We start from the raw sequence: 27,015 nt of genomic DNA, 5'->3' as shown, positions 1-27,015 counted from the left end.
TACCTCAGTCCTAAAGTGCTTGATCTACTGACACCAACCAGAATGAATGGCTCAGAAGATAAAATTGGACCGAAACACTCAGAGGTTAGTTTGCCATTTGGGGAGTAACTTTCAGTATAATAATACAGAAAGAGAAAAAGCTTTCCATTCATATAAACCTAATTTGAATCTGAACTCTCCTATATATTTGTAACATTGTGCAAGTAACTAAATCTCTCTGATCTCCAGTATCTTTTCTTGTAAAATGGATGTAATATCAGCTTCCCAAGGTGGTAAAAAATTTTTTATGAGGTAATGTTAGCAAGGAGTCTGGTGGAGTGATTGGCTCATGGCTGGAACACTATAAAAGTTCATTCCTTTAAGTTGTCAACTCTTCTTCCACCCTGCTTCCCCAATGTTGGAGCCATGGCTTACAAGTCTTGACTCCTGCACGTCACCAATGTCTCCCCAGTCTGCTTATTGGGTGTTGTGACTGGTTGAGGCAAATTTAAGACTAGCCCAATTCTAATTGTTCTGTGCACATTTCACTTCATTTTATGCTGGAACCCAGCATTATGGTTGGAAAGGCAGAGTAGATGTGGCAAATATGTTTCTTTAATGATGAATTATTTCAGTTGATTTCTGTGACATTTTCCTCTTCTGGAGCCTTTAAGAATCTGGCAGTTTATTCATAAAGCTTGCTATTTATTCTGAATTTTATCCAACCACCCATCTATCTATCTATCTAAATATCCATTCATTTATTTATCCAATATTTTTGTACTGGAAACTTACTATATGCAAGATGTAGTTCTAAAAGCTAGGAATTAAATGATAAGGAAAAACAGAAACAAATCATAGAACATTTATACCATCCATGGGAGAGAGGATGCAATGAACATAGCAGTCAGTGAGTTATGTCGGGTATTAAAGGGGGTGTACTATTGGGAAGATAAAGCAGGAAAAGGGAATGGGGCATTGAGGGAGTTTAAAATGAGATGGTGTGAGAAGACCTCATTGACAAAGTAACATTAGACATGTCCTTAGAGGAAAGGCTGTGTTCAAGCAGAAGCAGCAGCAAGTACAGAGGCCCTCAGATGGAAGTGAGGCTGGTGTGTTGAAGAAGGAGCAGGAAGGCCAGGGTAGCCAATAGAGAGGAGAGTCCGAGAGGGGAGGTGGGAGAAGTGATGGGGCTAACTCCTGCAGACCATGTGGGCCCTGTGAGGACTTGGGCCCAACTCACCTCAACAGGACAACCTGGCTCCTGTGTTGAGAAAGTCTGAAAGGGGCAAGGGCAGAGGCAGAGTCCCCTTGGGGGATGGTCATGATAGTTCAGGTCTGGCTCAGAGTGGTAGCAGAAGAAGTGGTGAAGTGGCATATTTGTGACATCGTTTGGAGGTCTGCCAATGGAGTTTTCTAATGGGTTGGATGTGTGAGTCAAGGATGATTCAAATTTTTGGTGTAACAGGGAAGATGGAGTTGTCATAGTTGGGGAGGACTGTGGTAGAGCGTATCTAGTTGGGGATGTTGGGAGCTTTGTTTTGGACAGTCTGTAGTTTGAAGGGTGTAATAGACATCTGAGTGGAGAAGCTGAATGTACAGTTGATTGCAGGACTCTATAGTTTGGGGAGTAGCTGAGACTAAAGTTAAATATTTGGGAAACACAGGCATGTGGCACAGCATTCCAAGCTGTGAACAGGATGAGATCCCCCAGAGCTGAGGGTAGAGAGAAAAAAGTTTTAAAAACAGGTCCCCAGGACTCCCAATCATAAGAGCTTGGAGTTTAGGAGATTCTGGAAACAAAGGAGAGTGCCATGAATGGGCAAAAACAAGGGAAGAATATTTTTCAGAGAGGAGGCTGTGGGGAGCACTGTGGAATTCTGCCAGTGGCTCAAGTAAGATGAGGGCAGAATTGGCCGCTTAATTTAGCAATAGGGTGGGGTCAGACTTTGGTGGCTTTTCCAAGAGAGAGAGGATCATGTATGACCAGTAAAGAATGAGGTGGGGCAAGGTGAAGGCAGAGATCATTAACTTGCTGCCAATTTTCTTCTGTCCCCATTTTAGAATACTCACGTGCCTTTGTTTCCCATTCTTCTCATTTACCTTATTTTATGTTGCTAAGTCTATTTGTCTTTGTTAGCAAATTTAAATTTTCTTGGAATGGCCTAACAAGTAATCAAGATGGGGGAAAAAAAAGATGGGGTGTTCTCACAGATGTGTTTGTCCTCATTTCTCTCAGGTCCAGGGTGACTACTTGACTTTCTGTCTGATGATAGAAATGTGACCAAACCCTTGTCCTAAGGGAGATGCTCCCAGCACATCTGTGTTTATGGCCTTAGAGGCACGGACCCTGCTAGGAGGTCGTCTTTTGGTGTGACCATGATTCTGCTAGGCTTGGCATATTTGGGTATTGTCCAGTGCCACTATTTAATTTGGTCTTAGCAAGGGGTTAGCAGAAAATGAGAGGAGGATCCCTCCAGAAGGGGGAGAGAGCCCCCTGCCCCCATTATCCTGCAGTGATCAGACTGTACTTTTTGAAGGAGTGCGTCTATGGCATTCAAAACAGTATCTTATAGGAACCCTGGACTGTGTCACCTGGAGGAGAGAGAGGCCTAGATTTGCAGTTGTTTTGGCTAGACTTGCAATGGAGTGCAGGAGGAAGGAGGAGGAGATTATGTTCTGAATCCTCTTTCTTTAGTTCAAAAGACAATATGATCTAAGGCAAGTTCAATAACATCTCCAAATGGGTGTCTATTGATCGAGGTGGTTCTAATCATACCTACTTCATCAGGGTTGATGTGAGCATTAAATGAATTTATTTATTTATTTTTGTACTAGAGATTGAGCCCAGGTGTGCTTTACCACTTAGCTACTTCCCCAGTTCTTTCAATATTTTTAACACAATTTATTGATATGAAACAATCTAACATAGTATCTAGTCAACAAATGTAAGTTTTGTTTCCTTTCTGTTGACTTTCTTTTCTCATTCTTTCTTCTCTTCCTATCTCCCTTTTTTATCCAACTCTTTATTAGCTAAGTAATATATGTCAGGCATCCCACAAGATCTACATTGTCCTATATGTTGGACACCAGCCACATGGGGTTATGGAACACTTGAAGTGTGCAAGTCTCAACTGAGTTGTGCTATCTGCGTGAAACACACGCAGAAGTTGTGTAGTTAACACTATTCCTTGTCCCCAAACCACTGTTCCCAGGGCTTGCTTTATGAGATCAGGAAGCCAGAGACTTTGGAGCCTGTGGAGGTTTTTCCAGTAGAACACCAGCAATTTTTTCTTGGGGGGTGAGGTTCACCAGGGATTGAACTCAGGGGCACTCAACAACTGAGCCACATTCCACAGCCCTATTTTGTATTTTATTTAGAGACAGGCTCTCACTGAGTTGTTTAGTACTTTATTTTTGTCGAGGCTGGCTTTAAACTCTTGGTCCTCCTGCCTCAGCCTCCCAAGCCACTGGGATTATGGGTTTGAGCCACCATGTCTAGTGCACATCAACTTTTTTTTTTTTTTTTGACAATGTCTTTATTTTACTCTACGTGGTGCTGAGGATTGAACCCAGTGCTTCATGCATGCTAGGCAAGCGCTCTACCTCTGAGCCACAACCCCAGCCCAACATACCAACTTTTGATGAGTTTCTGAGGTGGTCTTCAAGTGAACTCTCTTTCCTGCAGTGACATTCTTATGAAGGACTAAGCCTTGCTTTTAAATTCCTAGCCTGTGTACTTATTTTTCCAGTATTTTGCAAATTTTGACTTGCTACAAACAAACAAAAAAATAAAAAGCCCTTTTATTAATAATTTTCAATTGACCACATGTTTAAATATCTTTTTCTATTGTTCACATTTCAATGATAGCGTTTGTATATATTTGGTAAAATAGAATATATTATTAAGCCATATTTCACCAATTTCTTCTCACTTTTACAAAAGTGACTACTGAAAATTTAAGATGACTTATGTAATTTACATTTTATTTCTGTTGGACAGTACAGTGCTGGTTGCCGGGAATTCACTGATGAAAAGGAAAACAGACTTTTGGAGCTTGTTAGTCAGTCTAGTGGGGGTAGGTAGAAAAACAAAAACATAAGAAAATTTAAAAATAAATAAAAAATACAAATTGTAATTAGAAAAATACACATTAAAAATACATACTGTGAAGATAAGTTTCTATGGAGAGAAAACAGGAGAATGTAATTTAGACCATGTGGCCGAGGAAGTCCTCTCTGAGGAAGGGACTGGTGCTGGACCTTGACGGAGCTCTTCCTATGTGGACTTTCTAGATGACAGTGGGTACAGGACATTTCAGGCAGAGGAAAGAGCCTGCAGGGAATACTCATTGAGTCCATCTAACACCAGGCCTGTGGTCAGCAGTGTGAAAACCTGTGGAGTGACAGAGCCAAGGAGCGCCCCTGACTGCTCAGGGCTTGTGCTCTGGTGAGAAGACAGGCACCTGAGGGTGCAGGGATGTGGCTGGTACTTGGCCCTGGAGTGCCCTTTGCCCTGTCTTGTTTCCATCTCAGAGTCATCGTCAACCGTAGTCTTGACCAAGCGGGTCCCTAGGGTGTATCTGTTTTTCCTTCCAGTAAGATGCACAGTTGCTCCTCTATTCCCTGTTCTCATCGCCTGCTGTGACTCAGACTCATCATCTAGGTAATGAGCGTCTGTGATTGTCTTCTAACTGGTTTCCTTGCCTGAAGCCTCTTTCTCCCTGTCATATATCTGTGCCTGGCTGCCAAGTTAATTGTACTTAAATACCATTTAGATCATGTGACTTCCTTTCTCCTGAGATTTAACTAGTGCGTTGCTAGCAGAAGATCAGTTTTTTGGGAGATGCTGGATCTATGTCACTTTTCATCCTTTACATTTTCTTTCTACAGTTTGCATAGAAGCATGGCCTGCAGTTAACCTCTTTAGCTGAGATTGATGAGGCTTTCAAGCTTTACCAGTAACCATCTTGCCATATTTCTGCTCCTGCCCTGCATTGCCTCTTGGGCCAGGCATGCTGCGATCCCCGCCACTCCTGTCAACACTGAGGGGTGCTGTCTCCCAGGGAAGGGCAAGATCACATTGGCAAGAGCTGTTTCTGGAGTTGTGAGACCAAATTTGAATCCCAGCTCTGCCATTAAATTAGCTGTGGGAACTCTTTCAGTAAGTTATTTATCTTTCCTGATTCTTAATTTTCCTATCTGTTAATATCAGAAGGCTAATCATAATTTGTACCCTTAAAGTTCCGTGATGAGACACTGTATGTAAATATTTCATAAGTGCCAAGTCCATAGTGAATCCTTAATCCATATCCCTTGTTTAAAATCAATGGCAAGCAATGAATAAGAGTTGCCTCTGGGGAATAGATGAATTCTAGATAGGGAAGTGGGGTGGGAGGGAAGGGGAGGGGACAAGGGATTAGTAAGGATGGTGGAATGTGATAGACATCATTATCTAAAGTACATGAATGAAGACACGAATTGGGTGTCAACATGCTTTAAATGCAAACAGAGATATGAAAAATTGTGGTATATATGTGTAATGAGAATTGTAATGCATTCTGCTGTCATTTATTTATTTTTTAAAAAAATCAATTTAAAAAGTTGCCTCTGGGGAATTTTTTTAATATTTATTTTTAAGTTTTAGGTGGACACAATGTCTTTATTTCATATTTATGTGGTGCTGAGGATCGAACCCAGTGCCTTGTGCATGCTAGGGCAGCACTCTACCACTGAGTCACAACCTCAGCACCCCTGCCTCTGGTACTTTGACCCTACTTTTTTTTGCATCTCTAGCACCAGTTAGCAAACTTCTTATAATAGGAAATGGGCTGTTGTGCAGTTTTTGTGATGGTGTCCGCAAACACTGGATAGGGACACTAAATGGTGTTGTCTTGGACCTGGCTGGAACTTCCAGAGACCATCCTGTGTAGAATCCCTGAGATTTGGTGTAGAATCCCTCAGGATGTCCAGACAGGTCTAAGGGAGTTAGTTGAAGAGCTTCTGTTATTTCATGTGCACAACAATCTCTAGTTGGTGCGCCTGTTCTTTGCAAAGTCCTGTAGTTGCTGGTTTTTCACTTGCCTTTGGTCTCTCCTAATTAAATATCACTTTTGTTTTACTTCTATCAATGAGGAACAGTAAAAAGCTTGAAACTGGAGATACAAGAGACTGGGAGTCTAGTCACACCTCAGCTTCTTTTCCATTGAACAGTCCATCATGGGATTAAATGTGTCACAGACTTGAAAATATTAAAAGGCTCACACAAATTTCAGATGCTATTATTAGTCAGCCTTTCCTGACTTATTATGATTATTTTTTTGCTGATTATTTTTTTGCTCTTCTCCTAGGAAATATTCTTTTAGATAGTACAGTACTGCAGGTAGACTTAAGGCAAGTGAGGTATGAATAACTCTGTTATTTTAAACAGGAAAAATATAAAAACATAATTTGCCAAAAAATCTAGAATTTAAAAAAATCCATTAGCTTTAGATGGCAACAGAGGTGTCACAACAAATTACTTACTTACTTAATTAATTAATTACATAATTACTTGAGCCCATAAGAATTATGCAGAGTCTTTTTTAAACTGTGAAGCATTAGAGGAAGGAAAGCTTTAATTCAAGGTTGACTTATATCTTTAGTTATATTCAGGAAGTGAGTTAATGTGGTCAGAATAACTGTTCTCAACTTCTTTAGAATAATACATAGAATAGTATATTATCTATTCAAGTCAGTATCTTAAAATAAATACTTAAGGTGCATAAATATACTTTAAAACTACACTCCACTTGGGAAGCATCATCTATATCAGAAACCACTGAACAAGGGCCTTCATCTTCTTTTCTGTGTATCTTCTTGAAGGAGGTGGTGTGTAGCACTTATTTGGCAAGAGAAGAATATAAGCCCTGGTCTATAGTTAGTGAACAGTACATTTTTGTAAGGTAAGACTAAACTAAGATTGATAAAAATTAATTCCAATAACTACTTTGTGACAACTGAAGTGTCTGAATTCCTCTAGTTTTGGTGCCTAGAAAAGAAATAAAACACCAACAGAAATTCAGAAGATATCATGCATACTCAGTCCTCAATCTATATTTCTTAAATCTGCTGGAAAGAACAAGGCAAATACAGTGCCCATCACTCTTGATCACCCTCTTGACAGTTCTCCTAACTCCTCACATCAAGAGTTTGGTGTCGATTGTATTTGTTCTAACCAGTGATAAACTAATAAGTTTGTCATGGTGCTGAGGAAGGCCTCTCTGAGTGTTAGAAGAGACACAGGAAATCATGGTACCAGCCTTATGAAATATGAGATAGGGGTTTGGGATGTGGCTCAAGTGGTGGCATGCTGGCCTGGCATGCAGGAGGCACTGGGTTCGATCCTCAGTATCACATAAAAATAAAATAAAGATATTGTGTTCACCTAAAACTAAAAAATAAACATTTTTTTAAAAAAATATGAGATAGACCCATTTTAACATCCGATCTCCAGATTCCTTCCATCCCCTCCTGAAATTTGATTCTGACTATCCTTTTAGTATGCATTGATTGAGCAAAAAAGACATATTCATACCAATTCACTAGGCCTATTGTAATGAAACAGTAGCCCAGGGATCCTCAACTCACTTGATGGGACAATAACGATTTACACTAAATTTCTAATTGCATAAATGAGGCACAGCAATACTTTTGGTTAAGAAATATCCTGGGTATGAATCATCAAAGCACAGGATTTCAAAAAGAGATTTGGAAATATGGAGAAGTCACAATCAAGTCACTCAGGACCCTGAGTAAGAGACACTGGGTATTGTTTGAGCAGTCTCCACCCTGAGCTGTTGCAATGTTCATTACTCCATGAAAACCCTTTCTTGAGTTTCCAGACAAAATACAGAATGCTTAGTGAAATTTGAGTGTCAAACAACACATGCAATATATGACACACATATAGGCTAAAAACTTGCTTGTTGCTTATGTGAAATTCAGATGTCACTGGTGTAAGCAAAATTAACCAACCCGGTTTCAGCACCGATATGAAAATAAATACAAATAACTTGGATGGAAGCAGACCTCAAACGGATCAGCAAGCTCTCCTTTATTGTGCAGTGGAGTCAATCAATCAGGCATAGGAGGGCTCATTTTCTGGTATGGAAATGGCCTGAGGGTTACAGAAAGAGTCTGTTTTATAGTTCACAATGAGGGTAAATTAATCATTGGAGACAGCAGAGGAGCTGTTTGAATAGTCAGAAACCTAGTTGTGCAGGTTAAAATTTAATATTGGAAACTCATTGTCACTGGGAAAAGCTCAGATAGGCTCACTTATCTTTCTTCCTCTGGGACACATTGTTACCTAGAGCTTCACTATTTGCTTTTCTCCTTCCAGGACTCATTGGCAATGGGAAAGGGTAAAAGTCCAGAGCCCCGAGTTTCAGTATTTGCCCTTTAGGAACCTTTGTAGTTGGGAAAGGGGTGAAAGTTTGCTTTTGTGGAAGTTCTGGGGATGAACCCAGGAATTTTAAGGAGGCTTGAATTTAGGTGTCTCTCTCTCTCTTTTCCCCACACAGTTTCTCTGTCATATAGATTCAAAAGACTATAAAATCAATGTGTTTATTCCAAAATCATGCAGAATGCTACAACAAAGCCAAAAATATAGATTGTTTCAATGAATTAAAGTTCTCTTTACCAGGGAAGACCCTTGTAAAATGGCTTTCATAACAGGTCCTAAAGGCCAGAGAGTTGTTTTTTTTTTTTTTTTCATAAAAGATTGGAAAGAAAGCACTGATAATTAAGCTTAACCAACAATAAAAATTAATTTAAAAAAAATTGCATGTAAATGGAAGGAGACCCTCAGGGGTATACAAAATTACATACAAGAAGAAGTGAGGGGAAAGGGGGAAAAATATAAGGGGGAGAAATGAATTACAGTAGAGGGGGTAGAGAGAGAAGAGGGGAGGGGAGGGGGGAGGGGGATAGTAGAGGATAGGAAAGGCAGCAGAATACAACAGACACCAGAATGGCAATATGTAAATCAATGGTTGTGCAACTGATGTGATTCTGCAATCTGTATACAGGGTAAAAATGGGAGTTCATATCCCACTTGAATCAAAGTGTGAAATATGATATATCAAGAACTATGTAATGTTTTGAACAACCAACAATAAAAATTAATTTAAAAAAAAATTAAGCTCCCATTTGTTGCATGAAATTTTCTTTGCTACCCAGAACAGATTTTGAAGGTTACTTAGTAAAGTTATATGGTAGTAAATGCCAGTATATCCATATTTCTCAGACCCTTATGATCTTAAATGTTTGGTGATAGGGAGTATATTTGGACTGAGAGAATAAGGAATATGGAATAGGATATTAAAAGTGGAGCAATTAGTTATAGTCTCCAACAGGGGAAAATAAGGGCTAGAAAGCAGTTGCATATGAGTTTGAGAAATACTGCTTAATCCCATTCTTGCTTCTGCATGCAGAACTCTTAGCTAGTACCATTTGACATTGTTTAATTCATTCATCAAATATTTTTGAGTGCAGGCTTGGTGCTGGATGGAGTAAGGAGCTCCTCAATAATGGTAAGAAACCCGGAGTAAAAGAAGTTATCTAACATGGAATGTGGGGAAATACTACCACACAGGGATATGCAGGTGCCGTGGAGGCAGAGGGAGTACCATCTAAAGCAGACTGGGAGTTCAAGGCCAAGGGATGAGTGACCTCCAGGACTAGGCCTTTCAGCTGTAGACACTCCCTGTGAGTGCTGGGATCACAGCCTTGGATTTCTCACAACATCCTTGATTTCTGATAGGCTTTTCTATCATCAGAGCTTGTGCAGAAACAAAATCTCAGTTTATTAGTTCTTCCATTTCTGTTTTCTTCTTCCTACTTTTCCGAAGGACTATTTCAAGCAGATTATAAAAATAGAATGCTATAGTGTGTCCATTGCCCTGTTTTAGTCAGAATCACCAATTTTGTTTTATCTGTCCTCCCATTCATTTCTCCTCCCCAGATAATTTATATTTAAGTCAGGATTCTTATGAGAGACATAACCAAGAGTAATTTTGTGTGTGTGTGTGTGTGTGTGTGTGTGTGTGTGTGAGAGAGAGAGAGAGAGAGAAAGAGAGAGAGAGGGAGAATATGTACACAGATGGTCCTCAATTTATGATTGTTTGCCATGATTTTTTGATTTTATGATGGTGTGATGGTGATACTGCCAGTTATTGGTGCTGAGTTCTGCTTCCTCACATGTTGAAGTTTGAACATTAGAGAAGCACACTGAGGCAAGGCATATAAAACAGGGTTTATTAAAAAGGAGTCCCATAGACCACTCCCAGGAGGGAGAACAGAGTGATAGCTGGTATCCCAAGAAACAAAGGTGTTTTTGCCTTTTTCTATGTCCTGGGCTTCTTTTGTTCTCCTGCTCTTTCCTCCTCATCTCTCTCCTTCCTGCCTACATGATTAGGCCCAGGAGATGCTCAGGTGGGATGACCAAAGATGAGAAGCAGATGGGCTGGAGTGGCCAAGTTGGAGTGATCTGGGCAGGAAGGGGGCGTAATTAACATCTCCCTGAAGGAGGGACAATCCCTGAGACAGGTTACCTTAGCAACAAGTTGGAGCAGTATTACTCTTTTATAATAACTCTGTCTCAGGAACTAACTGGAACCCCATGAGAATTATGTTAATCCCTTCCAAGGGACAGCACTCCCAGTGACCTAAGGACCTTGCACCGGGCTCTTGATAAGGGTAGAGGAAAGGCTCTGAAGGCATGAACATTTCAAATTTGTCCATTCTCTGGATCTGACTCTTGTCTATCTGCCTGTCTAATTCTGGCTCCAAAAGTGGTAGGCATTCAGTAAAAACCATACTTTGAATTTTGACTTTTCCCCCCTGGGTTAGCAACATGCAGTATGATCTCTCTTTATGGTGGCCAGCAACAGTGAGCCAACTTCCCTGGCTGCCAGGAAATCTCAAGGGTAAACAATTGATACTCTATTGAATACTATGTTGTTAATCTGTGTAGTTCTGAGATTTAGGTATTATTATGGTTTGAATGTGATTTGTTTCCCAAGCCTTCATGTGTCAAAAGTCTTTTGCTCAGTGCCATAATCTTGGTAGTGAATGGGAAGTTTTAAAGAGAAACCTGGTGTGAGGATGTTAGCTCATTGAGAGTGCACCTTTGAAAGAAATTAATATGGTTCTCATGGGATCCTATTATTTCTTGAGGGAGGGTGAATAAGAATAAGACTAGCCTGTCTCTCCATGTGATCTCTTCCTATTGTTAAATTGCTGAGGCCAATCTCCAACTTGCAATCCTCCTTCCTCAGCCTCCTGTGTTGCTGGGATTACAAGCATTCTCCTTGGTGTCTGGTTTAGAGTTAATTCTTGTTTTGTTTGTTGGTTGGTTGGTTGGTACTAGGGGTTGAACCCAGGGGTGCTTTGCCACTGAGCTACATCTCCAGCCTTTTTTGTTCTTTATTTTGAGACAGGATCTCCCTGAGTTGCTGGGTCTGACTTTGAATTTGCATCCTCTTGCCTCAGCCTCCGGAATTGCTGGGATTACAGATGTGGGCCACCACACCCCATCAGATCTCTCTCTATTGCATGCATTCCTACCATGAAGCCATCTGTTATGAAACTCCCCACCAGAGCCTAAATAAATGGGGCTGCATTATCTTGAATATTCAGCCTCCACAACAGTGGAGAAACCTCTTTTTTAATAGCCTCACATAGCTTCTTAGAGCAATGGAAAACTAATTCAGAAAACTGTGAGTGGGGAGTGAGATTGTTGCTACAAACATACCTGAAAATGTAGAAGGAACTTGGGACTGGGTTGCAGGCAGAGGTTGGAAGAATTTGGAGGAACAGGCCAGAAAAAGCCTAGAATGCTGAAAGTGGATCATTGTGGGTGATTCTGGGGAGCACTCAGAGGATGAAGAGCCTAGGAAAGTAGTCTCAGATGGAAATGAGGATTCTATTGGAATCTTGAAAAAAAAGTGACATTAATTACATCATAGCAAAGAACTTGTCTATAGAGTGTGCACGTCTTAGAGCTTTAGGGAAGGCTTAGTTTAGAAATGATGGACTGTTTTATCTGGTAAAAGAAATTTCTGAACAGCAATACTTTCAGGCTGTGACATGATTATTACTGGCTATCTTTAGTGAAATTTGCAATGAGACTGCAAAGAAAGGGACTGAAAAGATTTAGAAAATGCATAGTCTGATTGGGGAAGGAACAAAGAAAAAGCAAATGCTGGTGTGGTGATGTAATGCCAGATTCGTGGGACCCCAATAGAACTCCAGGAGCCCAATCTGAAGCAATCACACAAGAGTCTTTATTGTAAGCTGGAGCCTGGACTCACAACCATTTTTGATGTAGCAGTCCCAGGGAGTGAGCCCCGTTCCTTTGTTCAGTGAGATTTTATAGGTTTTTGGGATACTCCATGAGTCACAACATCCCACAGCAAATCATTTCATACTGCGGGAAAATCAAACAACAACTCTTAACATTATTAGCACATTCACTGGCGGGAACAAGTTGGGTAAGGGTGATTGGTTAGTACAAGAGAGGGATTTGTTTGAGCTGATTGGTTTAATCTGTGAGGGGTGTATGTGCTAAACTACATGGTTTCCTCACATGTTAACAATCACCGAGACTACTGGGGGGTCATCTGGCATCCCAGGTATTTTCCCTGTTTCATGCTGATTGGTGGTTGCTAGGGGGCTTCTATGGGTCCTCACCTACCTTAACTGAGTCAGGGACACCTGGCTCCTCAGATCTCTCCTGTTATTTACAGACAAACAACTCAGCAAGATGGCTATGTGCCTAGGAGTGCTTTGTGGGTTTTTCCAAGGACAAGGGTCATGCCCCCCTCCCTTTGGACAGGACTTGAGGTAGAAGCTGGGTTTTCAAAAATGGAATCACATCAGTTTCTCAGTGTATTGGTTTCTTACTGCAGAGAAGAACGCAGATGCTACTTGTTAAGGCAATAAGAGGCCTTGAGGGCACCTCAGAGATCTTCAAGGTCACCCACCCCTCCCATCACAGGCCCAAAGGCCCAAAATAGCAAATTTGTTTCAGGGAGCAAGCCCAATCCTAGGGCATTCTGAATGTGTTTGCAGCTCAGGATCACCTTAGGATTCTGTTCCCTGATTTCAGGAGGAGTAGCACTCTGTGTCTAATGCTATGCTTCAAGTTCGTCCGGGTATGGCTTATATTGGTGACAGACCTTGGTGGCATCTGTGTGGTACTGATGTTGCAGGAGTGTGAAATGAGTTACGGGGTCATGTCAACTTTCACTGAAATTTCAAAGGAAAGCCTGAGGCCAGGCAGAGGTTTGCTGCAGGGGCAGAGTGGACAGAGAGAGCCCCAGTGTGGCAAAGCATAGGGGAACCATGGGAGTGGAGCTGCAGCTGGGACCTCAGAAAGTAGAGCAATCAGCAGTGTGCAGTGCCAGTCTCGGAAAGGTGCAGACATCAGCACTTGGCCTAAGACAGTCACCATGAGAGAGCTGTGATCACCGGAGGTGTGGGAGGGGCTTCCTGAAGCCTTGGGGACTCAGAGTGCAGTAAATTCGGGGTGTTGGACTTGGAGCTTTCAGATTTAATGTCTGCACTGCTGGCTTTTTTGGGAGGATGGGTGTTTTTACTCCTTTCTACTTCCTTATTTCTTTCTTTTGGAATATGAATATTTATCACATCCCTGTGCTACCATTATATTTTATAAGTAGATAACTTTTTTTTAATATTTAAAAGCTCACACTTGCATGGAATTTTTCTTAAGTCTTATATGAGACTTTGAACTTGGACTTTTGGGTGAAGTTGCAATGAGGTAAAACTTTGGAACTATTGGGCATGGAATGATTTTATTGTGCACTGGGACAAGGACATGAACATTGGGAGATAGAAGCAGAATTCCATGGTTTGAATGTAGTTTGGATCCCACATGTTGGAAGTTTGGTTCTCTATGGTGATGTTGGGAGGTTGGGACCTTCATGAGGAGGAGCCCGGTGCAAGGTCCTTAGGTCATTGGGAGTGCTGTCCCTTGGAAGGGATTAACATAATTCTCATGGGGTTCCAGTTAGTTCCTGAGACAGAGTTATTATAAAAGAGTAATACTGACTCCTCTCACTCTCCGGTTTCCTGTTTCTCCATGTGATCTTTCCCTATTTCATGCACTCTCACCATGATGCCATTTGCCACGTGGCCCTCACCAGAGACTGATCAAATGGGGGGACTATCCCAGCTTGGACTTTTAGCTTCCAAAACTGTGGGCTAATTAACTTTTTTTTTTAACTTTGCTTAGCTCCAGGTAGTTTGTCATAGCAATGGATAATAGATTAATACAAATGTGTTACATGCATTTTTGACTTCTGATAGTTTTAACTTACAATGTTTTGGGGGAGTCATGAGTTAATGAATATCTATTTACGCACACACACACACACACACACACACACACAAGGGGGGGGAAGGTATGAACCTATCTATTACCTATCAATATCTATATAGGGATATTTATTTTAATTTATTTTATGGAGGCTGGAAAGCCTGAAATCTGCAGGGCAGGACCCAGGGAAAAGTTGATGTGGCAGTCTTGAACAAAGGCAGTCTACAGGGAGAGTTTATCATCCTCAAGGGGACCCAGTTTTTTCTTTTAAGGTCTTGAGCTGATTGGATGATTTCTCCTGCTACCACCACTCTCCTACCAGTATGGAGAGTGATCTGTTTTACTTAAGATCTACTGATTTAAATTTAATCACATCTAAAAAATACATTCATAGCAATGCCTAGACTGGTCTTTAACCAAGAACTGGATCATGATTTAGTCAAGTTGACACACTGAATTAACCATCACAATTTTGAAGTTAATCCATGTCATCTCATCTTTTCCTCTACAATATTTCAGTAATGTATATAGCAATACAAAATAAATATTCTTAAGAAAACTTAGACATAGTTCATATTATTATAATTCCTATGAAATTTTAAATCCTATGAAATTTAAAATTTTTGAGTTAGGATCGAAATAAAGCACAGGCATTGCAACTATAGATGTAACTTAGTCATCTCTTTGGGTCTATAGTTTACCCCTTTATCTCTTTTTTTGATATTTATTGTAATTTATCTGCTGCAGAACCCAGTGTATGTCTTGTAGAATTTTCACATCACTGGGATTTTACTGGTTACATTCCCATGATATCATTTTTTTCATGTTTCTCTGCCTCTGTATTTCCTATAAATTGGTAATTATATAAGTTGGTTAGATGGAACCCAGGTTCAATTTTATTTTTGCAAGAATACTTTAGGCACATCTTGCTGGACTGTCTCTCTTTGATATGTTAACAGTTTTTGACTAACATTGCCTGAATTTATTCATTCATTTGTAAAATTATAAATTCTATCATTTTTTCTTGCATTTATTGGTTTACATATTTCTTTTTCAAAATTTGTTTTTAGTTATAAATAGACATAATACTTTTACTTCATTTATTCATTTTTATGTGGTTATTGAGAATTGAACCCAGTTCCTTAGACATGCTAGGCAAGTGCTCTACCACTGAGCCACAACCTCAGCCCCAAATTTAAATATTTCTTTAAAAAGAAATTTCCCTTCACTGGTCATTTGGGTACACTTTTTCAAAGTAGTTCTTCCTAATTATTTACCCCACAGTTTCTCAAACCTCTGAGAGTCTGCTGATATGTTCTGTTGTGAGGAGTGATGTCTGCAAGTTTCCTATTATAATAACCCACCTCTGTATTTTCATCTCAATGGTGATTAAGCAACATTATAAGCACATCTACATCATCTAGATGACCTCTTATATTCTTGGAGTTCAACCAATTATCTCAATCCTGGAATTTGCGTTCCTATTGGGATCGTGATGGTGGCAAGAGGCAGTGCTTTAATTTTCAAGGTTATTGAATAAAGAAGATGAACTTCAGATGCCTGATTATCTTTCAGAGGGTTTTAGTTTGAATAGAGAAAACTCAAGTGGGGCACACAATAATATACATATTCTGGACCAGAAAGAAAATAGACATAGAGGTCAGTGCCTGCTATGGTTTGAATGTTTGCTCCAAAACACTGAAATTTAATTGCCTGTGTAACAGCATGGAGAGGTTGAACCTTTAATAGGTAATTAGGCTATACCTTCATGAATGATTAATGTTGTTATTGTGGGAGAGGGTTAAGAACTCTGAAGGTGGGTATGTTATACCCACCATATGTTATAAGTCCCCCTGGCCTCTTGTGAGTGCCTATTTGCCCTCCTGCCACATATGACACAGCATGATGCGCTCTCAAGAATCCACCCCTGTTTTAGGACTGTGTAGCTCAGAACCATGAGTCCAATAAACTTTTGTTGCTTATGATTCACCCAATATTAGCTAGTTTGTTTTAAAAACACAAAATGGACTAAGTTAATGTCATAGTCATGTTATGAAAGGGGATTTATTTTAGCATATTCTATAAATCTTGTTATAATTGATTTATTATTTAATTTTTTATTGATTAAAAAAACCAAACGACAGTGGAATGTATTACAATTCTTATTTCACGTATACAGCACAATTTTTCATATCTCTGGTTGTATGTAAAGTATGTTGACACCAATTCGTGTCTTCATACATGTTTTTGGATAATGATGTCTGTCGCATTCCTCTGTCCTTGCCAATCCCCTGCCCTCTCCTTTTCCCTCCCACCCCTCTTCCCTTTCTAGAGTTTGTCTATTCCTCCCATGCTTCCCCTCCCTACCCTACTATGAGTCAGCCTCCTTATATCGGAGAAAACATTCAGCATTTGTTTTTTGGGGATTGGCTAACTTCACTTAGCATCATCTTCTCCAACACCATTCATTTACCTGCAAATGCCATGATTTTATTTTCTTTTATTGCTGAATAAAATTCCATTGTGTATATATGCCACATTTCTTTTATCCATTCATCCACTGAAGGATATCTAGGTTGGCTCCACAGTTTAGCTATTATGAATTGTGCTGCTATAAACATTGATGTGGCTGTGTCCCTGTAGTATGCTGTTTTTAAGCCCTTTGGGTATAGACCAAGAAGAGGGATGGCTGAGTCAAATGGTGGTTCCATTCCCGGTTTTCCAAGGAATCTCCATACTGCTTTCCATATTGGCTGCACCAATTTGCAGTCTCACCAGCAGTATATGAGTGTACCTTTTCCCCCACATCCTCGCCAACGCTTATTGTTGTTTGTCTTCATATTAGCTGCCATTCTGACTGGAGTGAGATTGTTATAATTGATTTATATTAGTTAATTTGATTCACATTAGTTTATTGATTTATGTTGGTTTTGCAGTTTTGTTTAACTTGTAAATTTGTCCAAATAAGTGTTTTTGTATTTAAAGAAGTTTATAACAAAGGCAACTTAAGTGAATATACTGGTGTGAATTTATTTCTCCTTTTTAAAAGGTCTGCCCATGATTCAAGTTTGAGAAATGCTGCTTCATCCCCGTTCCTGCTGTTGTAGTTTCTCAGCCCCATTCAGCATCATTTGTCTTGTTGAGGAGTGGCCCCCTGCTCAGGGCATTTTGTGTCTAATGGTGTGTGCCTAGAGACACTTCCCACAGTACTCAAAAAGTGTTATATTCAGGGACCTCCTGTCCTGAGTTCATCATCTCAGACCACAGAATGTGAGGAACTGCCTCTTGTAGTTCTCCCTAGTGCCTTGTGAGTATGGTAAATGGAGAATCCTACACATGAACAAACCAACTCTTTGGAAAAATAAAAACTAAAAGCACAACCACCCTCTTCCCCAAACTAATGAACAACTCCCTACCACAAAAATATACAAAACAAAATCATGTACAATAGATTTCCTCAACATTTTTGTGCTTGTCAGTCTCTTGAGGATCTGTGTTTCTCTCAGGTGACACTGCTGGCCCACACAACATAACACTGAGTGACCTGAGTCCAAACAACGCATTGCTTTGTCTCTATGCCACAATCACTTTACTTGATTTCCCGTCAGGTAACACATAGAAAGTTCTCACTAAAATGATACAGAATCAGCATTTGCTAATTATTCATTGTTTTTGTTATGGTTGTTGCTATTTGTTTTTGCGGCATGAGGAAGGGTAGAAATGGTGGTAAAGTTGAGGGTTTAGAGACAGGCAGCTCTGAATTAGAATCCCAGCTCTGTCATTTACAAGCTCTTTGATTTGAGCTAGTTATTTAGCTTAAGTCAAATTCATACCATCAGATGTAAAATGGGGAAAACACCACCTCATGGAATCCAGAGGATTTCTGTGTTGTTCCTGCAGAGAAGGGTGTTCAATAAATGTCATTTTTCTTCCTTGTTCCTTATGGACATAGACTTGGGGTTGAATCTTGGTTCTGTCACAACACTATTGCAAGTTGCTTTGTATGTAATCCCTGTAAAGACAGCTCTTTATCATTATGTTTCATGTGGAGATAATAATTACGAAGATTAAATTAATTGGTGTATGTGAAGTGTCCCAGAACCCAGTGATTATCCGCCCTTCATTCCATTCCCTTCCCTGCATCACTGAATGGTGTAGTTGGCTACACGACTAAACTAACAAAGCTTAAGTACAAGCATAAGAGAAGGGCCTGATAGTTTCAGTTCTAGTTGGTTAGAATTAGAAGACTTTCAAAATTTAAAAAAGAAAATGGTTCCCAGAGATTCTGATTGAATAGGTCTAGGGTGGAGATCAGACACCACATATATTTTTTTATGGCTACCCAGATGTTTGCATAGGCAACAGGCTGAGAATCACTGATCTAGCAGAAACCTAAGCCTTGATAGCTATCAGATCACCTAGCAAATCACATCTTTTCTGCTTGCAGCCCCAACCTTTCTCATTTCTTCAGACTAATCTGTTTATATGTATTCCAGCAAGAGGAGTCCTGTAACTCTGCTCCTAATGCTGCTCTTCCGCAGTTTTTAGTGAGCTCCTCAAAGGATCCTCAAGGAGTATTAGTCTTAAGAACCAGGTAACATTGTGCCTCTTCCTGCCACACTGATTCTAAGCGCAAATCTCCTTTAAAGAATTCCCTTTATTTCTGTTCTGTTCTCCCCTATCTTTTGACTATTTAAAATTTTTTTAAAAATTATGATTGTTAAAGGTCCTCCCTTTGAGTGACATTCCTAAGGGAGTTGTGGTGAGCTGAATAATGGGTCACAAAGATGTCATGTCCTAATTTTTGGAAATGAGGAATATGTTACTTTATGTAAGAAAAAAGATTTTGCATTTGTGATTAAACTAAGGATTTTGGTATGAGGAGACTACTTGAATTATGTAGGTAGGCTCAATCATTACAAGATCCATAAGGCAGAGGTAAGAGGATTGGAATCAGAAGATGTAGGCACAGAAAAGTGGGAATTAGAGAGGCTTGAAGATGCTATGTCACTTTCTTAAAGACGTAGAAAGGCCCAGGAATCAAGGAACGCAGGAGGCCTCTGAAGCAGAGAAAAGACAATTCTTCCTGAGATCCATTAGAGGAGGCTGATCTTTTCAACCCTGAATTCTGCCTCTGGGGCCCATTCAGACTCCTGATTTCCAGAACTGCAACATGTGAGCTGTAATTTGTTAAGCCAGCAACATGAAATGAAACCAGGGATCTTTGGTGCTGTAGAAAGTTCACTGTTCTCCAGTACCCCAGAAAGTTAGATTTCTTTTCCTCTACCATTTATGGTCTGTGCATTCTCAGGCAAATCATCAAAAGTCTCAAGCTCAGCTGCCTCTTCTGGGAAATAGAGCCTGCAAAAGTGTATGTATAGCACTTGAAAGCAGAACTGGGAGGCGACCTCCACCTGACAAGTGCACTCTTTGCCTGGCTTCCATTCTTCCACTCAGCTCAGCACTGAGAGAGCAGCGCTGTGGTTTCTACTCCGTCCAGCTGAACCTGAGCTATTACATCATTTTGTCACTAACTGGAATACTTTTTTTAAGTGTACTTGCCATAGACATCTGCCAAAATCAGGAGTCCTAATGCCTAGACTGAGTCTATTTTTTTTAATTAACTAAAAACAAACAATGGAATATAAATTTCCTGACACAAAGAGACTGAGAGACCAGAGTTATGTTATCGATTTTTTTCTCCTTTTCTCTGATCAAAATTGCACAATGCTCAGATATCACCATACTGACTTCAGATTATGCTTATGTTATTTATGACTTTTTTTAAAGTCAGTATTTGAAGGTAAATGCACTTTCACTATTTGAGTGTAGACACAGAGCTTGATGCCCTATTTGCCAGCTATTTCAAAACAGGAGGTGTTCTAAACCTTTACATGATGGTACTTAGGGCAAATATCATTGGTAGTGATGACATCCAGTCCTAAATCCTTGGTCTCATGGAAGCTATAGTAAATTTCAGGTCCCTCTTTATCCTTAGTAGTAACATTAAATCACAAACTTGAGTAATTTTTTTGTGTGAAAGTTTTTGCATGAGAATTGTACAAACTTTTCTTTTTCAAGTTTTGGGTTGTTCTGTTAGTTGCAAAACTTTCTGAAAAAGTGCACATAATCTTGGTTGGACTTTACTGTAACAGCTAATAACCAAATTTGTTGCATTTTTCTTTTTCCTCAGAAAGAAGAAAAAAATAGTGTTTTGATGTTAAGGGGATTTAACCAAGAGACTCCTAGGCCAGGATTTCTTCAATGGGAAAGAGAATGTGATTTTTCCCTCCAGGACACACAATATCTGGGGTGGAGGTGCTAGCATATAGTAGGCAGATGCCTGAGAAGCTGCTAAACATCCTTCCACACATTAGAGAGCCAGTTAAAATAAGAATACTAATTTGATCAGCCTAAGGTGGGGCCTGAGATGCCATATTTTCAACAAGCCCTCATTTGATGTAGAGCTAGGACCACATTTTCAGTGTTCTCGAATTCCTATTTGTTTATCTTCTAACTCTACAAGAGAAATAGCATAAGAGCAGGAATACTGTTTCATGGCCCCAGTGGCTAGAACTGGACCTGGCACATCATAGTTGTTTAATAAATATTCATTTTATTGGATGAGTAGATGGAGGAATGAGGAATGAATGCATGCATAAGCAGGCAGGCAAGATCACTAATACTCCCACACATACCTCTGAAGAACCGTAAAGGCACTTCTAAAGAAATCAGAATTCTTTCAACAAAGTCAGAAATGTGCCAAGAGGCTTTTCCAGAGCATGGGAGTTTGCAAAGCTGAGTGTCATTAATGAAATTTAATGAAACCAACAGGAAGCAGGGGGAGGGGAGGACCGGACACTTGGGTGGCTTTTATGCCTATGAGTTCAGGAACTCAGAGTTTGATCTACCCTATCCGGCAGAACCATTTACTTCTCACTTTTGGCTTTCTGGGCTCCATTGATTATCTTCTGTCAATCCCCATCCTACAGACCAACAGAAATCCAAAACCAGGCCAAGTTTTAAAATCTGACCGAGGAGTGCCTTTCCTTCCCTTAGGTGGCCCCTTGCTCTTGAAGGGAATTTGCTTAGAACCCTTAACCTCTCTGCTGTCCTTCTGGAAATTCATTGTGTGCCGCAGTCCAGCTGCAGCAGAATAATGGGGGGGTGACGAATAACTTGTGTACGTTGATGCAGCAGGAATGGAAGCCATTTATTGTAGGATAGGAGTGGTATTTAAACATTTTACACAGCTTATCTAATTAGCATAAAATAGATACAGCAGTCAACCAATAAGGAATCTCCACACTTAATGGCTCACTTTTGTTACTTCACAAACCACTCCCTCTGGCATTTTGCCAGGCGCCATCCAGACTTGTTTACAGACTCTAACATATCCCCCTTTTGTTTAATTTAAATAACGACCATAGTGTTTTTTACAGAAACACCATAAATAACCTGCTAGAAACAGAAAGGGAGGATACAAAATGTTACAATATTAATCCAATTGATGGCTCCATGCAAGAAGCCCTTGGAAAAATTATACCAGCAATGACACCATTAGCAAAGATACCGGGTTACAATTTGTTGTAGATTACAGTTTGTTATCTCAGTCCAGGTAAAACAGTGTCTCAATAGATTAACACACAGTCCAGGTAAATCACAGTCCAGGTAAATTCTGCAGGCAGCTAGCTTAAGTTGTAGCAGCAGAAACAGCAACAGCTCCGAAGTCTCATCGGGTTCTCAGTGGAAGTTTCCTCCGGTCCCCGTACGGGCCACCATCTGCCGCAGTCCGGCTGCAGCAGAATAACGGGGGGGGGGGGGGGGGTGTGACGAATAACTTGTGTACATTGATGCAGCAGGAATGGAAGCCGTTTATTGTAGGATAGGAGTGGTATTTAAACATTTTACACAGCTTATCTAATTAGCATAAAATAGATACAGCAGTCAACCAATAAGGAATCTCCACACTTAATGGCTCGCTTTTGTTACTTCACAAACCACTCCCTCTGGCATTTTGCCAGGTGCCATCCAGACTTGTTTACAGACTCTAACAATTGTGGCAGGCAGAAGAGAAAGGGGAGAGAAGAGCAGGATGACAGGGAGGTGGGTAAAGAAGAGTCAAGGCAGGTAAGGCCCTGAGAACAGGCTACCGGATGGAGGACAAGGATAGCCAAAGTTGATTCAGGTGTCCTTGTTAAGACGGCTGTTGAGAACAGCAACTCCCTTGTTAGAAGTGGTGGGAATGAATGTGACAACACTGTTGATTCAGGTGTGGCTGTTTCTGGGTACATTTTTTAAATAAGCTAGTTGACACTCCTGAATGCCTATGACTGCTCTGAATCTGAAGGCAGTAGCTTTCTTCCCTGGATTGGGAGTGGGTAGATTAACAATGCATTTAGGAATCATGTCTCCACATTTCATCAAGATTAATGAATGTTTTGTGTTTTTACTGGTACCTAAAACCGATTCAGGTTGGCTATAAAATGACATTAACTGAGAGTGAGATTTGTATGTCCCTATAATGGGTTGCTGAAGCACTTGGAGCAGTTCTCCTTTCTGGATATCTTTAAATATTTTTTAATAGATTTTTTTATTTTTAATTTTTGGATGGTTTAAGGGCTCCCGTACATCTCTCTTATATCTATTCTTTGCTCAAAAACATTCAGTTACTTCTTGTTGTTCATATAATTAAGTTGAAACTTCTTAACATGCCATTATCTGGCTCTACACCACTTTTAAAAAGAGAAATCAAAAAACAATTCAAGACTAACGAAAAACAGACTAGGTCCTAAGGGGAGCATTCTCAATGCAGGGTATCCACACAAAAACCTGGGATAACATTGTACTTAATGGTCAGAAAATAGATGCTTTTCCCTTAAGATAGAGACTTAAGGAAGGAAGCCCCCTATCATCATTCCAATTCAACATCTTACTAGAATTCTTAGTTTATGCAAAAAGACAAGGCAAGGAAATAGAAAATAAACAGACTAGAAAGGACAAACTAAAACTGTCTTTGATTATAGGTGACAAATTATCTGTGTGGAAAATCCCAAAGAATCCACAACGACAAAACTGGAATTAATAAATTATTATAGCAAAGCTTCAGGATACAAGATTAATATATATTAGTCAAATGTTTTCTAATATAGAATAAAAAATTAGAGTTTGAAATTAAAAGCACACACCATTTACATTAATACCAAAAAAGAAAAGAAATACTTAGACAAACAATACACACATATATAAATATAAGCAAAACTATAAACCTCTTTTTCAAGAAATCAAAGATCTAAATAAATGGAGAGATAGTCCATATTTTTGGATAGAAAGAATCTATATTGTTAAGATATCTATTCTTCACAACTCAATCTATGAATTTAATGTAATCCCCAAATCCCAGCAAATTACTCTGTGGATATTGTAAGCTTATATGGAAAGGCAAAAGACACAGAATAGCCTGATCGATTGAAAAAGAACAGAGTCAGAGCATTAACATTACCAAGGTTTAAAGCTTAGTTTAAAGTTGTCATGATCAATGTGGTATTGGTGAAAAAGTAATGAAAGATCAGTGGAGCAGAATAGAGAGCCCAGAGATGGACACACATGAATACAGTCAGTTGATCTTTGACAAAGGTACAAAAGCAAATCCCGAGTGAAAAGACAGTCTTTTCAACAGATGAAGTTTGAACATTGTACACCCGCTCTATTAGTTAACGTTCTCTAGAGAAACAGAACCAACAGGATATTTGTAGGTATACAGGAGCAGATTTAATGTGGTAATTTGTATGCAATTATGAAGTGGAAGAAGTTCCCTGATATATGGTGTCTGCAAGCTAGAGAACCAGGAAACCTGGTGATGTAGTTCAGCCTGAGTCTGAAAGACTGAGAACCAGGGGCCTGCTGATGTGAGCCTCAGAGTCTAACTCCTGAGAAGCAGGACTTCTGGTCTTTGAAGGCAGGGGAAGATAGATGTTCCAGCTCAGAAAGAGAGAGCAAATTCATCTCTTTTTGTTCCATTTTGGCCTTAAAGAAGGGATTGAATTGTTATACCGATCCGAGACCCTCAAATAACTCTCAGCCCACACATTGCCATTCCAATTAAGCCTTTATTGCTGGCCAGTGGCGGACACTCTACTCTCTAAAAGTGAGATGGTCAGAGTGGCGCACCCCCTTCAGTTTGGCCTCATATTTAAGCCAAAAAAACACAAAAGGGACATTTGGGGGTTTAGTCAATGCAAGCAAGCCAAGTTACAGAAGCGGGAGATTGCAGTCAGGTGGCGGGAGGCTTAGCCAATCATAAGCCCAGTTACCCCAGGAACAGAAACAGAGCCCAGTTAGACAGTTCTGTGTTCTCAAGGGTTTCCATAACAAAAGGAGAAACAACTTGCCCCAGTCATGACCTTTCTAGTTGACATGGCTGTTTCACAAAATGGAGTCACTATAGTCAAGACTTCTGTCTCATCACAGAATGATGACCATCAATCCTATCTTCTTTAGTCTATTGTTTCAAATGCTAATCTTTATTGGAAAACCCTCATTGATAAAGGCCCAAATAGTGTTTTACCAGCAATCTGGGCATCTATTAGCTTAGTCAAGTTGACAGATAAAATTAACAATCACCCCCACATGTAAAAAAAGAAAGAAAGAAAGAAAGAAAGAAAGAAATCTACACAGACCTTATATATTTCACAAAATTAACTCAAAATTGATTATTGAACTGAATATTAAATGCAAAACTATAAAACTTCTAGAAGACAACAGAAGAAGTTCCAGGTGATCTTGGGTATGGCAATGAGTTTTTAAAATATAATATTAAGAGCACAAAATATAAAAGAAAAATGTATATGTTAAACATTGTTAAAATTTAAACCTTTTTCTCTGTGGAGGACAGTGTCAAGAAAGCAAAAAGACAGGCCAAGTAAAAAAAAAGCAAAAAGATGAGGAAAGTATTTGCAAAACATATATATATATATACATATACATATATAATAAAAAATATACATTTAGAACATTAAATACAACTCCTAAAACTCACCAATAAGAAAAACAACCCGATAAAAATTGAGCAAAAGATTCTGATAAGACACCTCTCCAAACAAGGTGTATTGATGTTAAATCAGCATATAGGAAGAACATCTTTGATAAACCCAGCCTAATTCCCTCTTCAGATCGGGAACCATCTTGTCACAAAGGCATGAAAAATTAATTTCTGCTTTACTATAAATTACTGCGATTTCTAAACTTGCTTGGATCGCCTGCCCATGCCTTGAACTCACCCATGCCTGGTTTTTCCTGACCAGATAACAACCCTCTCCGAAACCTTAGTGGCACCTCATAAATTCTGATGTTGGAATCCAAATTTACTCCCTAAGTGCTGAACAATTTAGACCATTAACCTACTACCTGCCTTTGTATTATGCTTGTCAAAATCTTGTTATCTGTAAGTTCTCAAGACAACCCCCTTTTGCAACTTTTTGTTCTATAAAACTGTGCTCCTAGAGAGCTGGGGTATTATCTTCTATTCCCATAGATTTGGGGAGAGGGACAGTCCCAGCTGGTCGTAATAACAAGCTTGCTTTAATCTGATTTTAATTTGATTTAAATTGGAGTCGGTGGTCTTTTCTTTGCGTCATGGTTTAACATTTTATGTCATTAGGGAATTACAAATTAAAATTATAAGGGATACCAGCATACGCCTATTAAAAATGATATGACTCAAAATACATCATAAAATAGTGGTGAGAATGTGGAGCAACAAGAACCCTCATTCATTGCTGGGGGAAATCTAATATGACTAGTTTGGAAGACATTTTGGCAGTTTCTTACAAATTTGTTCTCCTTGATATGTACTCAAATGAGTTAAGAACTTATATGTATACAGAACCCTGCACATGAATGTTATTAATAGTTTTATTCATGATTGCCAAAATTTGGAAGTGTGTCCTTTGAAAGAGAAATGGATTAAAAATAAAAACTGGTGCATTGATATAATGGGATATGATTCAGTGATTAAAAAGAAAAGCACTCTCAAGGCACAAGAAGATATGCAGGAAACAAATATATATGGCTAAGTGAAAGGAGCCAGTTTGAAAATGTTGCATACTATATGGTTCTAATTATGTGACATTTTGGAAAAGGCAAAACTATAGAGATAGTAGAAAGATCAGTGGTTGTCAGGAGCTCAGGATGAGGGAGGAAGGAATAAATAGGTGAAGCACAGATTTTAAAGGATATTATTTATGAAATATTATCATTCTGGATATATGATATTACCAGTGTACCAAACTCATAGAAATATTAAACACAGAGTGATTATAACAAAAATCATGGACATCAGTTAATAATCATGTATCAATATTGGTTCATCAATTATAACAAATATACTGTACTATTAGCAAGAATTAATAAATGGGAAACTGAGGGGTGGGAATAGTGTGTAATATCTGTTCAATTTTCTGCAAATGTAAAACTACTCTGAAAAAAATAAAGCCCATTGCTTTAAAAATATAGTGTAAAGAACTATGAAAACTGTGAATAAAAAATATGATATACACTCATTTTAACTATGTAGACATGGCGTTTTGTATAATTTGCTTCCAGGTGTACTGATGGTAAATCAGCATATAGGAAGAACATCTTATGTCATAAGG

At 39.4% G+C, this 27,015-nt stretch overlaps 1 protein-coding gene across 1 annotated transcript in view; it reads left to right on the top strand.

Moving 5' to 3' along the window:
• The window catches only part of LOC143408815 (transmembrane protein 45A-like), a 42,718-nt gene continuing 15,703 nt past the window's right edge, over positions 1-27,015 (top strand). The window contains exon 1 of the mRNA XM_076868713.1: positions 1-84. Coding sequence (XP_076724828.1) covers positions 43-84 — 42 coding nt within the window. The 5' untranslated portion in view covers positions 1-42. The remainder of the gene's footprint in view (positions 85-27,015) is intronic.

This window comes from Callospermophilus lateralis, chromosome 10 (assembly GCF_048772815.1).
Source record: "Callospermophilus lateralis isolate mCalLat2 chromosome 10, mCalLat2.hap1, whole genome shotgun sequence".
In the NCBI taxonomy this organism is placed as follows: domain Eukaryota; kingdom Metazoa; phylum Chordata; class Mammalia; order Rodentia; family Sciuridae; genus Callospermophilus; species Callospermophilus lateralis.
This window is presented reverse-complemented; position numbering and strand designations above follow the sequence as displayed.